Source organism: Canis lupus, chromosome 30 (genome assembly GCF_003254725.2).
Source record: "Canis lupus dingo isolate Sandy chromosome 30, ASM325472v2, whole genome shotgun sequence".
In the NCBI taxonomy this organism is placed as follows: Eukaryota; Metazoa; Chordata; class Mammalia; order Carnivora; family Canidae; genus Canis; species Canis lupus.
Genome location: NC_064272.1, coordinates 21,021,841 through 21,037,862, shown reverse-complemented (window position 1 = coordinate 21,037,862; position 16,022 = coordinate 21,021,841). Strand labels below are relative to the sequence as shown.

The window sequence follows — 16,022 nt, the reverse complement described above, 5'->3', positions numbered from 1 at the left end:
TCATCAAGATCACAGATAATATGTTCATCTCTTATGATAGTATACAGGAGCTTTTGTGTATATATATCTCATTAAATCCTAACAACTGTAGTTAGGTAGAACCTACTATTTATGCACTATTCAACAAATGTTTATTGAGAAACTAGCAGCTATACACAAAATAGCTCACATGTTATTCCTATAACAATGTGACTAGTTGTACATTAGTATTTTTATCCCCATCTTGCGAACATGGAAAACAGGGAGAGATAAGTTAAGAAAACATGGCTAAGGTGATGCTTAATGAGTAAAACCAGGATTCAATTCCAGGTCAATATGATTACAAAGCTTGTATTCTAACTACTTCACAGATTAATAAAATCCACTTCCTGTCCTTGGATCCCAGTTGTGAAGGCAGTCTTAAGTGGTTTGATTATAAATTGCTCCTCCTTGCAATCTGAGAATGCTGAAATGACCAAAGCTGAATGGGCTCTCCTGTTGGATTGATTACTTTGCTCTAGAAAATGTTGACAGATTGACTTGGAATGGACAGATACTTCATTTTCTGAGACGGGAGGAAAGAAAGTGAAGACAAGTATGGGCCTAGATAAGGGAAATTGATTAGTGCATACTGTTAGCCCTGCCAGGTTGGAGAACATGAATTCTTAGAGATGTCAGTATAGCTGTGTAATTTATCTCCTATTGTGTTTAGTCTTTTGGATTTAAGAATAGATCTTTGGGCCAGAGTGGGAGTTTTAACTGACAAGTACAGTAAAAGACTAGTAGTGCAAGGGACTAGATTGTTCATGGGAAAATAGCTCAGATATTTAGCCATGAAGTCCAGGATGGGTTAGAAAGGAAGAGGTGGGGATCCCTGGGTGGCGCAGTGGTTTGGCGCCTGCCTTTGGCCCAGGGCGCGATCCTGGAGACCCGGGATCGAATCCCACGTCGGGCTCCCGGTGCATGGAGCCTGCTTCTCCCTCTGCCTATGTCTCTGCCTCTCTCTCTCTCTCTCTGTGTGACTATCATAGATAAATAAAAATTAAAATAAAATAAAATATTAAAAAAAAAAGAAAGGAAGAGATGCCACGAGGGGCCCATTGGGCTAAGAAAATGGAGCCATTAAGAAATTAGAGGGCATTGTATGATTGAAGATGTAGTATAAAGGGAAAGGTCGTAGAATAGAAAGTTCTGATTAGCGGCTGGGATTCCAGAGTTTGCTATTTCTAAGGTAGTGCAGTTCAGGCGATGATGGAAGCCAATGTGTGGCCCTGGCAGTGGGTAGCAAAAGTAGAGTTGAAAGGAAGGTATATTGAGTAGGTGTTCTAGGTATTTTAAGACTAAATTGATAAATGGGTTATATACATAAACCTTAGAATCTTCTGGAATCATGGCAGAAGTTGGGATAGAAACAGATGATGGGAACCAGGTTTCAAAGCCCTTAATGAATATCAGAAGAGTGATTTTAAAAAGCCAGTACCAACAGTGACTAAAAGGGTATAGGGTAAAGATGTCAGGAGTCCCAAAGGATAGGGACTTCTATAAAAGAGTTATAGCTTGGCTCTAGCAGAAGAGAGCCAAGACAATGCCAGTTCCTGCAGTTCCACACCCTCATGTGGGGAGTTGGGGGGAGAGGGTGGTAGAGATTAAGATTAGCACTGCCTTCAGGGCAGAGCCAGGTTTATGTTAGAAAGGATTCTGTGGAAAAGTTGAGGGTATAAGACAGGACTGGGAGGTAGAGTCTATTATGGAAAGAACTAGGAATAAGAAAGTACAAATGAGGAGTCCCTGGCTGCCTTGATCAGCAAAGCACGAGACTCTGGATCTCAGGGTCTTGAGTTCAAGCCCCAGGGTGTGCACAGAGATTACTTAAAAAAAAAAAAAAAGTGCTAAGGAGTAGAGGGGAATGTGAGGATGGGAATAGGAAAGGCCAGCAACATAAAGACAAGGGAGAAGTGTGCTTTTAGATCAGTGCTCAAAGATAACAGGGTTGATTGACATGGTGAGACAGTCTTTTGGTAGAGATGTCATGATGCTGGGCCTGGCTAAAGGTGCTAGGCAGTGTTGGTTTGGTCTTCTGATATGCTAATGAAGTGATTTGGATTTAAAAGTAGAAAGGGCAGATAAGATTGTTGAGCCAGGGTTGGAATTTTGACTGACCAGTGCAGTAAAACCGTGTGTGTGTGTGTGTGTGTGTGTGTGTGTGTGTGTGTGTGTTAAAATTAAAAATCAAAACATAGAGATAAAATTGACTGCTGGCAAAAGCAAAGAATTGGCAGCAATCTAGTGCAAAAGTAAAATTTGCAGCAGACATGACTGGTAGATTGTTGTTACTTTTAGTCTCTTGGTTTTGTACCATTTTCCTTACTACCTCTAATTAGATAGAACAAGAAGGAAGCAAAATAAGAGGACCAACAGAAGAGAGTTGAAAATGAGGAGGGATGGAAGAAAACTTAGTAACTAATAACACCTAGAGAAACAGAGCAAAGTACAGTTAATCATAGTGCCAAGTACAAATAGATAAAAGGAAAGGTAAGACTTGTTAGAAATGTATCCTTGCTAGCAATGTAATGCAGTACAAAAGATAGAAGTAGACATAATAGAACTGATTCAGAAGTAGTGTGTTGAATTTAAGCCAAAGGATGAAATACTTTTATCTCCAGAGGCTTTGTTTTGTGATAGCCTTCTATATTTACACAGACAAAAACAGTCCAACTGTTTTTTCTATGCTAAAACCCATGGGACACTTGTTTCACAAAAGGGTAGAGGTGGGCAAGCCTTTCAAAAGAGCAATAGCTTTTTCATTTTTCTTTGCCTAACCTTCCACTGCTGTCTTAGTTTTAAATGCCAAATGTCTATCTTCCGGGAAAATATATAAGCTTAGGTAATTTTATTTGCTCATGAGAGCATTTTACCTTTTCCAATTAACATTATGTACCACACAGCTTTTTACTGAGAACGTCTCATAAAAAAGAGTCTAGATGCTCTAATTTAGATATGTCCATGGTATGATATTATTTAACAGCCTTACATGACTCAGAATCTGTAAATAACTTTAATAGCTACCCTTCTAGACACTTGTAATCATATAAAGTAAATGGACCATTTTTCTGTGTCACTGACATTACTCTGTACTTGATTTTTAGCATAAGTTTTTTTGGACCCTGTCTTAACTTCAGATTTAAATCCCTTCTTTTCCCACCTTAGGGCCACTTGAATCCCATCGTCATACCTCAGTCTCTACAGCAAATGTAAAGTTATATAGGAGGGAATTAAGGATATATATTATTCTACAATCTAGTTCCCAGCCTCATTTTGCTATTATCACATAAAGTCGTTGTCTACCCTATCTTAAGTCTGAATTTTCTTTTCTTTTCTTTGCACTTGGAGCTTAAACTCATGAACTCAGGATCAAGACCTGAGCTATGATCAAGACTCAGATGTTTAACCGACTGAGCCACCCAGGTGCCCCCTGAATTTTCTTTTTGTTCTTTTGGCTTAAGTGCCAGATTTTGTAGCTTGCCTAATATTCTAGTCCTTTTAAGATTAAGGAACTGCTTTGCTTTTGCTTTTCCTTTTGCAACCAGACTAATTCTACTTCTGAACCCCAGGTTTGTTTGTAGAAGTCTGGTATCTGCTAACAGACTAACCTAGTCTGCCAGTCTATATTTTTGCTTGTTTGTGTATGTTCTGTGGTTGGATTCTATCTGCCTGTCTGGATGTCCTTTAACTTCATGTTGGACTTTTTGATGCTGATTATTGACCACGTTCTCCCAACACAGTATACAATTCTATTTGCCAAATTGAATTTCATTCTAATCCTTAGGTTTGGGTCAATGCCCTGGCACGAACTGTGAAGGGTTAGCCTACCACAGTTTCATGGATATGGGGGAGAAGACTCATGAGTCAGAGACAAAGGACTATTATCAAGGCAGAGCAAGCGCTGTGAACTTCATGTTGGTTCTCTTTGCCTCTCAAGTCCTACAAGCCAATACAAAGGCAGGCCCAGGTTTGAGCCATAGCTGAGGACACCATACTTAAAGAATATAATTTTTTATAAATTTACTTTTACTTATTTTAGAGAGAAAGAGTGTGTGTGGTGTGTGTGTGTGTGTACAAGTTGGGGCGGGGGAGGGTGGGGGGAGTAGAGCAGAAGGGAGAGACAAGGAGACTCTGTGGCATAGGAGCCAGACACAGGGCTCCATCCCAGGACCCCAAGATCATGACCTGAGCTGAAATCAAGAGTCAGGCGCTTAACAGACTGAGCTATCCAGGTGCCCCAAGGAACACAATTTTTTATAAGAAGATTGTAACCAAACATGTCCAACTTTTGCCCCCCAAGGAGATACTATCCTTTTTTAATACCGAACAGCAAATAATCTGTTCTTTGTCTCAGAGGAAGACACTATCTCTATTTTCCAAGGCTGTGTGCTATATAAACATCTTTGAAAAGATTGTCCCAATTAAAAGCTGTTGATGCATCTGACATAAGACATTCATAAACAGAAGATTCCCATGGAGAATCGTCTCCCAACAGTCCTTTGCACCTGCCTGCTTTCAGGACAGAGCTGCCAAATTTGCCTTGCTCTGCTACATTTTAAAAACTGTTTCTGGAGATAAAGCAACTTTCTTATACTGCTACCTTTTGCCTGACTTAAGGAAGTTTAGAATCCATATTCTAAGGTAATTTCTTTGAGGTAATTATCATTTTGTTCAGTTGCTTGTTTGTATGCATTTTATATTATAGCCCATAATATTCTGTTGTGACACAGTACCTATTATAGCCTAACGTGTCATTTTGTTTAGTATGTAGTTTCCTCTTCCTGTTTCCTTCGTGATTGCTAAGTCGTACTGCTTGATGTACCCTCACTAAGGCATGCTGATACTCAGCTTTAGAAGCTCTCAAGAGACCCAAGAATGTTTTCTGTTTTGAACAATGAGATGCTGAAAGAGACAAGGACTTTTAAAGTCCTTTCAGGGGAAGGTGGCTGTTCCAGTTCTTACTGCCCACACAACAGAGCTCTTCTGTCTTCTGTTGGAATGTGTTGTTCCCACCCCTAGTGCTGTGTCTAAGCCCTACTACTTCTGATTTCTCCTAGCTTTCCTCTGCCCTTTTCTTTACTTCGTCCTACAGCTCTTCTTTCCTATTGGTCCTGCCCCTGGCTGCTTCTCCCACACTCAACTCTTGTATAAAATGGTTGGCCCTTTTGGCCATTGCAAATCAGAATGTTTCTTTCTTTATAAAGGCATACCAGTCAGTTATCATTAAAATGACAGAATGTCTGCAATTGTCCATTTCTCTTTGTTCTCACTGTATGTACCATATAATAAGCACTCAGTATGTGTTGAATTAATGAGTACCTTTGCATAATTCTTTTCCCTGACACTGCCTTTTTTTTTTTTTTTTTTGGAACATTAAGGGAGACTTCATGGTTATTAGCTTCTCTATTTAAATTTGATGTTCAGCAGTTACTGCACTTTAGTTACAGGTTTAATTTTATTTCCCTTTCCTTTTGAAATTTGGCTATTTCCACGTTTAACATCATTCTGAAAGCCATAAAGCAAAACTTTGGATGTTTGTAGTGGCATTGTAATGGCATTACATTAAAAGAATGTAATGTTCATTTGGATTTATGTTTTAATATGTATATGTAAACATTAAAATATTTTAATGCTTCACATTTCTTGCTATTATGCCTTCTACAATGGTTCTTTTAATAGTGCTCATTGTAAACTCTTTTTCCCTTAGAACCTGGGAGAATTTTTCTGACATAACTGTTCTATTATAAAACTATATACTTACATTAAGGATGAAAAATAGAACTGTTCTTCATTTAATTTTTAATTATTAGTTTAATTTTATTTTTTTAGAGTTGGGAGGGGCAGAGAGGAGAGAGAATCTGAAGCAGGCTCCCAGTGCAGAGCCTGATGGGCTTGGTTCCACAACCCTGAGATCATGACCTGAGCCAAAATCAAGAGTCACATGCTTGGAGCACCTGGGTGGCTCAGTTGGTTAAGCATCTGCCTTCAACTCAGGTCATGAGCCCAGGGTGCTGGGATCAAATCATGCGTTTAGCTCCCTGCTCAGTGGGGATCCTGCTTCTCCTTCTCCCTCTACCTCTCCCCATTGCTTGTGCTGTCTCTCATTCTCTCTCTCTCTCTCAAATAAATAAACAAAATCTTGAAAGAGTCAGATGCCTAACTGAGCCACCCAGGTGCCTCCAGTATGGAACTGTTCTTCAAATGTGTATGTTATATAAGATTTCTAAAGACATATAGACCCAATGGAATAGATGGTCCAGAAATAGGCTTCCCTTCTATGATCAAATGATTTTCAACAGTTTTTCAATGTAGAAAGGATAGCCTTTTTAACACATAGTGGTGAGAAACTGGACCCTTACTTATTAACACCTTACATAAAAATTAACTCAATTGTTCAAAGACCTAGACATAAGAGCTAAAACTATAAAATTCTTAGAATCAAGGACAGAGTACATTATAACATTGGATTTGGCAGTATTTCTTGGATGTGACATCAAAAGCACTGGAGTGCCTGGGTGGCTCAGTCGGTTAAGCATCTAACTTGATTTTGGCTCAGGTCATGGTTTCAGAGTCTTGAGACCAAGCCTTGAGTGTGGCTATGCACTCAGCAGGGAGTCTGCTTGAGATTTTCTCTCTCCTTTTGCCCTTCCCTTTTCTGCTCACTTGCACTCTCTCTCTTTCTCTCTTTAAAATGACATCGTTTTTTAGTTTTGTTGACTGTTTCTTTTGCTGCAAAAGCTTTGTATCTTGAGTAAGTCCCAGTAATTCATTTTTGCTTTTGTTTCCCTTGCCTTCATAGATGTATCTTGCAAGAATTTGCTGTGGCCAAGTTCAAAAAGGGTGTTGCCTGTGTACTCTAGGATTTTGATGGATTCTTGTCTCACATTTAGATCTTTCATCCATTTTGAGTTTATCTTTGTGTATGGTGTAAGAGAATGGTCTAGTTTCATTCTTCTGCATGTGGCTGTTCAATTTTCCCAGCACCATTTTGAAGAGGCTGTCTTTTTTCCAGTGGATAGTCTTTCCTGCTTTGTTGAATATTAGTTGACCATAGAGTTGAGGGGCCATTTCTGGGTTTTCTATTCTGTTCCATTGATCTATGTGTCTCTTTTTGTGCCAGTACCACGCTGTCTTGATAATCACAGCTTTGTAGTACAACCTGAAATCTGGCATTGTGATGCCCCCAACTCTGGTTTTCTTTTTTAATATTCCCCTGGCTATTCGGGGTCTTTTCTGATTCCATACAAATCTTAAGATTATTTGTTCCAACTCTCTGAAGAAAGTCCATGGTATTTTGATAGGGATTGCATTAAATGTGTAAATTGCCCTGGGTAGCATTGACATTTTCACAATATTAATTCTTCCAGTCCATGAGCATGGAATATTTTTCCATCTCTTTGTGTCTTCCTCAATTTCTTTCAGAAGTGTTCTGTAATTATTAGGGTATAGATCCTTGACCTCTTTGGTTAGGTTTATTCCTAGGTATCTTATGGTTTTGGGTGGAATTGTAAATGGGATTGACTCCTTAATTTCTCTTTCTTCAGTCTCATTGTTAGTGTATAGAAATGCCACTGATTTCTGGGCATTGATTTTGTATCCTACCACACTGCCGAATTACTGAATGACTTCTAGCAATCTTGGGGTGGAGTCTTTTGGGTTTTCTATGTACAGTATCATGTCATCTGCAAAGAGGGAGAGTTTGACTTTTTCTTTGCCAGTTTGAATGCCTTTTATTTCTTTTTGTTGCCTGATTGCTGAGGCTAGGACTTTTAGTACTATGTTGAATAATAATGCTGAGAGTGGACATCCTTGTCGTGTTCCTGATCTTAGGTGAAGGGCTCACAGTGTTTCCCCATCGAGAATGATATTTGCTGTGGGCTTTTCGTAGATGGCTTTTAAGATGCTGAGGAATGTTCCCTCTATCCCTACACTCTGAAGAGTGGAAGGAGCCTCGGTGTCCATCAAAAGATGAATAGATACAGAAGATGTGGTATATGTATACAATGGAATATTACTCAGCCATTAGAAATGACAAATACCCACCATTTGCTTCAACATGGATAGAACTGGGGGATATTATGCTGAGTGAAATAAGTCAATTGGAGAAAGACAAACATTATTTGGTCTCATTCATTTGGGGAATATAAAAAATAGTGAAAGAGAATAAAGGGGAAAGGAGAGAAAATTAGTGAAAATATCTGTGAGGATGACAGAACATGAGAGACTCCTAACTCTGGGAAACGAACAAAGGGTAGTAGAAAGGGAGGTGGGTGGGGGTTTGGGGTGACTGGGTGATGGGCACTGAGGGGGGCACTTGACAGGATGAGCACTGGATGATATGCTATATATTGGCAAATTGAACTCCAATAACAAATAAATAAATAAATAAATAAATAAGAACTCCCCCCAAAAAAAGAATCTGATGAGACTGTTGACCCCTCCACTTCATATTTTTAGCCATTTGTGAAACAATTATCTTCAGAAGATGTATTAAATTAAATACAAAGATAGATATACTAACAAAATAAATAAATAAAATCTTTTTTTAAAAAAACACAGGCAACAAAAGTAAAATAGGTTAATTGAAATGCATCAAAATTAAAAGCTTGAAAGACATGCATGAAGGACACTATTAACAGAGTGAAAAGACAACCCATAGAATGGAGAAAATATTTGCAAATCATGTACTGATAAAAGGTTAAAATCCAGACTACATATAAAGAACTGCAGGACCCCTGGATGGTGCAGTTGGTATAGTTTCCCACTGTTGGTGTTTTTGGTTCAGGTCTGAGCTCAGGGTCGTGAGATCAAGCCCCGTTGAGTGCAGAGTCCTCATGAGTTTCTGTCTCCCTCTCTTTCTGCCTCTCTCCCCCCAACCCTGCTAAAGCACATAAAAAGATGCTGAATATCACTAATTATTTAGAAAATGCAAATCAAAATCACAATGGGATACTACTTTACATACATTACAATGACTATGATGAAAAAAAAAACAGAAATAACAAGTGTTGGTGAGGATGTGGAGAAATTAGAACCCTTGAACATTGTTGGTAGGAATGTAAGATGGTACACAGTATGGAGTCTCCTCAAAAAGATTAAAAATAGAATTACCATATGACCCAGCAATCCCATTTCAGAGCATATATACAAAAGAATTGAAAATAGGGACACAAACAGATATTTGTAACCCCATGTTCATGGTAGCATTATTCACAATAGCCAGGAGGTGGAAGTAACTCAAGTGCCTGTTGATGGATGTTTTGGTAAACAAAATGTGGTATAACCATACAATAGATTATTATTCAGTCTTTAAGAGAAACTCTTGTTATATGCTACAACATGGATGAACCTTGAAGACATTATGCTAAGTGAAATAAGCCAGTTACAAAAGGAAAAATAACTGTATGATTCCACTTATATGAGGTACCTAGAGCAGTGAGATTCATAGAACAGAAAATAGAATGGTGGTTGTCAAAGATAGGAGGAAAGGGACTTCATGTTTAAGGGTACAAAGTTTCAGTTTCAGAAGATGAAAAAGTTCTAGAGATGGACTTGGTGATAGTTGCACAACAATTTACATATACTTAATGCCACTAAACTGTACATTTTAAAATGGTTAAAAATGGTAAATTTTACGTTACATATATTTTATCACAATTAAAACAAAAGGCTTGTAGTAGACACTATAGGTTATCTAGCCAAAATGTATGTCTCCCTTTATCCTTACTGGCTGAGACCCTTTTTCATTTAGGTATGTAGACCTTATCCGTGTGACTTAGGATGGGGACCCTATTCAAGTCCCAGGATAAATTCTGATTGACTTCAACGAATTAGGGTTGTTTTCATTACACTGCTGGTGGGTTTGCTTGTTTGTGTTGTTGTTTTGTTTTTAGCTAGATGTACAAAAATATGTATTAAAATGTTGTTTATAAAAGCAAAGAATTGGGAAACAAAAACTCTGTCCATCAGTAAGAGGAGACTGGTTTCAGAAATCTTGGCTCAGATCCGAGACTACTTTGTAAAAAAAACAAGAAACAAAACACTGTAAGACAAGTGTATCTCCATATATCTTAATATGAAAAGATGATCATATTGTTGAATTTTCTTAGATGCTCCAAAACAGCAATATATAGTACTAAGGAGTAAAAGTAAGGAGAGAAAGACAAGGGTGGGGGGAGAAAGATTGAGGAAAAGAAGGAGAGACTGGTGGTTTTAGTAAGGCAAAATATTTTTTTAAGGGTAGGTACTTTTGGTCAGTGAGATGGGAAAGGAGGTGAGCCAGGAGATTTCTGGGAAAGGTTTTCTTGCTCTTACAGAGCATATGCCAGAAGATACTGTCCCATTTTCTTCTAATGAATATTGTCCTTGAATGTTGCACCTGAAACTATGCAGCCACCTTACATGCATAAGGAAAACCAGCCTTACAATGAAGTAGCTGCTGAGTACAGTAGAATGGAGAAATGGAAGGAACCTTAGGCCTTAGGATAACATCCTCAAGCGGCTGATTTCAGTGGGCATGTAGCCTTTCCCTCTGGACTTTTTAAATGTGAGATAATTTATTTACTTACTTGTTTAAGCCAGTTTGTTGGGATTCTGTTAACTTTCATTCAGAAATATCCTGGCTGGTATGAGGCATTTCAGAAATGTAAACTGTTACCAGAGAATTAGCTTTTCCAGTGTGTGCAAGTTATTTTAAACTTGAGTCAGGCTTAGGTTAGATGTCACAGTGGTGTCATCTTCCCTTTTACTAATGATTTACTGGGTGCTTTTACTTTTGATGGTATCATGTTCTAGAACTGTACAGTATGCAGTACAAGCAACTGGAAATGAATGCAAAGTGTTATATGGTACTTTTATTTTTGGTATTTTCTATTTTCCTTATATTTATGCATTTTTCAGAATTCCAAGAATTTTCATAAAAAACACTTTACATTTTAACTAAATATTTTAATTAGATACATCTATTTGAAGAGAATTTTGGAAGATTTGATCTATTAGATGGTTTTGTTTGCAAGTAACCAAAAAAAAAAAAATACAAATTTAAACTGGCTCCACGTTAAAAGGAATTTATTGGTTTATATAACTAAAAAGTTAAAGGTTTGTTGCATTTTAAGTAAAGCTTGATCCAGCAGCTTAACTATAACACTAAGGACTCCATTTCTGTCTGCCTTTTTTATTCTTTTCATAATTCCAGCTTAATTATGGTGTTTCCATGGTGTTAAACATGGTCACCAACAGTTTTGGGCTCTGTGCTTTCTTCATTTGTATCTAGCAAGAGGAATTTTCCTAATTTTTCATTCTCCAACTTTGGAAACAAAGTCATAGGTTTCATTCTGAATAGATCAAGTTAGGTCACAAAACTCTCCCAAGCCAATCATTACGGTCAAGAGGATGGAAATATGCCTATTGGTTTAAACTACAGATGATTACCCTTGGAGTTGGGGTCGAGGTCAGTCCCTTTCAGATTACATGCTGATGTACGTGGAGGAAAGGTGGAGTCAGTGCAGTCTATGAAGTCCATTACACAGAGGATAAAAAGGGAGGTATGCCATCTCCTCTGCCTAATATCATTAGATATTATTTCTGTGTTTGTATTTCAATGTTATGTTGTTTTCCTTTTCTCTTTTTGTCTCATTAGCAAATTGTTTGCAACAGAAAACTACTTGGCAGCTATTAATGCATACAACTTAGCCATAAGACTAAATAACAAGATTCCACTGTTATATTTGAATCGTGCTGCTTGCCACCTAAAACTAAAAAACTTACACAAGGCCATTGAAGATTCTTCTAAGGTATAGATATATATTTATTTATATATCGTGCTTTAAAATTGTTACTCTCTTATTTATTGGTTTAAATGATGCCCTTAATCTTTTTTCTTTTAAATTTATGTAATTGAGGGATCCCTGGGTGGCGCAGCGGTTTGGCGCCTGCCTTTGGCCCAGGGCGCGATCCTGGAGACCCGGGATTGAATCCCACGTCGGGCTCCTGGTGCATGGAGCCTGCTTCTCCCTCTGCCTGTGTCTCTGCCTCTCTCTCTCTCTCTGTGACTATCATAAAAAAAAAAAAAAAAAAAAAAAAAAAAAAAAAAAAAAAAAAAACATAACAATTACATAAATTTTTAATTTATTCAATTACATAAATTTATTTTTTTTAATTTTTATTTATTTATGATAGTCACAGAGAGAGAGAGAGAGGCGCAGAGACACAGGCAGAGGGAGAAGCAGGCTCCATGCACCAGGAGCCCGACGTGGGATTCGATCCCAGGTCTCCAGGATCACGCCCTGGGCCAAAGGCAGGCGCCAAACCGCTGTGCCACCCAGGGATCCCGAAAGATTTTGTTTTTGAATAGGCAAGGAGCTGGTGTTTTTGTTTTTTGGTGTTTTTTTTTTTTTTTTTGAGACTTCAAGGTACTATATTGCCTCAGTGTATCAGGTGAAGTTCACAAGGAAATTAGTAAATGCTTGTCAGTTTGTGCTTACCCTTTATTTTAGTAAAGCTTTGCAGACTTAATGCAAGGTTGAAGAAGGAAAACTTGGTGTTTTCATGCTATCACTACCACCTACACAATAGAAGAATAGCTCTATAATAATTTCCCAGTGTTCAGAATAACCTATTATATCCTAATTTCATTATTAATATCATGTCATTATCTTAAACATCTAGTTTTTTTCTTTTTTGTTTTCCCATGTCAGAGTAACCTGTTTTAAGGGAAAATCACGTGCCAAATCTCTTATGTGGCTCCTTGAGTTTGAAAATATGAAGGATATAACCACATCCTCATACTTTGATCTCATTAAGCTATTGAAAGATCTGACAATATTTTTATGATCCAGTTTTCCCTTTACTATCACAATTTTGTGCACAAATATTTATCGAATAAATGAATAAACTGGATCACCCAATTTGAATATAAAGACCTCCAATATTCTTTAATCATTTCTGTTAATAAAGGTAAAGCTGTAGAGGTTTCACAGTTATACCAAATCATCACTTTGGGAGAAAGGGTAGGAATATTGTATCAGAACAACTGAGGAATTCTTTAAATTGTTCAACATAAATAGAAGTATTTGATAAATTTCTATGCTAGTTAGTTTCAAACTTTCAGTGGGTGAGGCTAGAGGCTTGTTTTAAAGTTAAGATTTTATCATGTTTTTGCTCAAGTTTGAATTAGTAAATTGTCTTTATTTTATTTTGTAAGGCACTAGAATTATTGACACCACCTGTTCCAGACAATGCTAATGGAAGAATTAAGGCATATATACGACGTGGGACAGCATTCTGTCAACTAGAATTGTACATAGAAGGTAAGAAATTGATAGAAATGTTTTTAGTTCCAATTTATATTCCAAAAAGAAGTATTATTGGGATTATTTAAGATAATAACTTTTTAGAACTCTACTGTTTTATATTTTTAGCACTTAATATATTCTTTGCAATTTATCTGACAAAATTAAAAATGATTTTGAAATATTTAAAAAATTATTGTTGTAGAAGGGAGTTAAAACAAGATGTGAACAAGTTTAGATTTAGGAAAATGCTGTAGTATCCAGACAACTTTTCTATGGAAAGATGTGTGATAAAGGTTATAAATGAGTCACTTAGGAGATAGTAGAAATTTAAAATGAACTGCTTTAGTCATATAGACAGACACACATATGAGCTCAGAAACAACTGATCTACCACATTGTATGATAATTTGCTTATATTTGTGAGACTGTACCAAGTTTGGTTTCAGCCTCATTGTTTATAGAAGCCATTTATTTTTTAATTGTTTTTCATTTTTAATGTATTTAGGGACCATTTTCAGTTATTCATGTTGCTCCAAAGGCAAAATTTTGTGGTAGTCGGCATTTTATCTTTAATGTTCTTCCCATTCCTCCTTACCCAGAGGGCCAGTCAACTTTCTTTTATTCAAGGCCTAAAGGCATACTCCTTTATGATGCCTTTCCAAGGAATGGTCTAGTCTAAAAGGTTTTATTATTTCTGACTTTTTTTTAAAGATTTTATTTATTTATTTACCCATTAATTAATTCATTCATTCATGAAAGACACAGAGAGAGAGGCAAAGACAGGCAGAGAGAGAAGCAGGCTCCATGCAGGGAGCCCACTGTGGGACTCGATCCGATCCCAGGACTCTGGAATCACCCCCTGAGGCAAAGGCAGACGCTCAACCGCTGAGGCACCCAGGGTCCCTCTGACTTTGTTTTTAAACTTGTTTCTTTTTTTCTTTTTTCTTTTAATTTTTTAAAATATTTTATTTATTTATTAGAGAGAGAGAGAGAGAGAGAGAGGAGGGAGAAGCAGGCTCCATGCAGGAAGCCTGACATGGGACTTGATCCCAGGTCTCCAGGATCACTCCTGGAGGCTGAAGGCAGCGCTAAACCGCTAAGCCACCCGGGCTGCCCTTAAACTTGTTTCTGACATTTTTAGGAGGTTTTTCTAACCAAAGTATCCAAATTAGATTTATGTTCCCATCCATTTTTTTTAAGTCTCTTATCCAGTTTCATGAAGTTAAAAATTATCAAGACAGGAATAAAACATTTTAAAGCATTCTTTAGAAATTATAGCATCATAGACTTTTTGAGCTAAAAGTACTCTTCATTTTAAAGATGAGAAAATGGAGGCTTGGAGAAGTTAAGTGATTTTCTTCAAGTGTTTTGGCAAATCAGTAGCACTTGGTACTCAAGTTTCCTTATTCTCAAAGAAATTTTCTCACTGCTTATCTTGGTAAAGCTTTAGACTCATTTATGTGTATTTAACAAATAGTCCACAATGCTTTCCTTTTAAACCAATTTTCCTCAAAGGAATTCTGCAGATGTATCTATAAAAAAATCACAAACTGTAGTCTATGAATTATATAAAGTATGGATTGAGTCTACCAAAATGATTTTTTTAAGTCTGGAATTTCCAAATAAGATGCCATTTATTACTTTTTCAATGAGGTAATAAAAATGTCCTTTATATATGTGAGTTTTATTGAGTCTGTTTATGCTTTCATGAGTTTATACTCTTAGTTTATTTGTACTTGAATTTAAAATAAATGCTTTTGGGATGCTTTGAGGGCTCAGTCCAAAGAGTGTGCAACTCATGATCTTGGGATCATGAATTTGAGCCCCACATTGGGTGTAGAGATTACTTAAATACATTTAAAAATATTTTTTCAAAAACCCCAGAATTGAGATGCCTGGGGGCTCAGCAGTTGAGCATCTGCCTTCAGCCTAGAGTGTGATCCTGGAGCCCCATGATTGAGTCCCACATCGGGCTCCCTGCATGGAGCCTGCTTCTCCTGTATCTCATGCCCCTCTCTCTCTTTGTCTCTCATGAAAAAATAAATAAAATCTTAAAAAAAAAAAAACAGAATTGCTTCTTACTAAATCCTGAGTGTAATGAGTGTAAGTATTCCTGAAATCACTGAAAAATTTATGCAATCTTTTGGAAATACTACATAGAGACACATATGCGAAAATGAGAATCTGATTGAAAACTTGATACTTGTCCTGAACCATGTTCTTAGTGGTTATTTTTATTAAAAAATATCCTCCATATAACACAAGTATTTATAAGATATTAATTTTATCGACCATCATTACTATTTAAATATAGGCCTACAGGATTATGAAGCTGCCCTTAAGATTGATCCATCCAACAAAATTGTACAAAATGATGCTGAGAAGATTCGGAAAATAATTCAAGGAACAGAAGTAAAATCTTAATGACTGCTGAAGCAACTAGGTACTGTACTAGATATTGTTTTAAGTTTTTCAAAAATAACTGGAGGCATTAGAAATCTTTGTAAATATTATGGCTGATTGTACAGAATCACTTTCTTTTTCATTCTCTAGTTCTGTAGAGGACAAAATATTATAAATCTACAAAAAATTAAATATTTGATTTGAATGGTTTCTGTATAAGTAAATCAAATTAAGAATGATTTAATTCTTTGTTCTTCAATACATAGATTAATTACATACACATTTTGTTGTTGTTACTGAATTCAG

The 16,022-nt window shown here is 36.9% G+C and overlaps 1 protein-coding gene across 3 annotated transcripts in view; it reads left to right on the top strand.

The window, feature by feature from the left end:
• The window catches only part of DNAAF4 (dynein axonemal assembly factor 4), a 95,342-nt gene that overhangs the window by 39,722 nt on the left and 39,598 nt on the right, over positions 1–16,022 (top strand). For all 3 annotated transcript variants that reach the window (XR_007407470.1, XM_025472722.3, XM_035709096.2), the window contains exons 7-9: positions 11,660–11,813; positions 13,223–13,328; positions 15,628–15,756. Coding sequence is in view for 2 of the 3 variants with exons in the window: in XM_025472722.3 (XP_025328507.1) it covers positions 11,660–11,813; positions 13,223–13,328; positions 15,628–15,737 (370 nt within the window). In the remaining variant the exon portion in view is untranslated. The remainder of the gene's footprint in view (positions 1–11,659; positions 11,814–13,222; positions 13,329–15,627; positions 15,757–16,022) is intronic.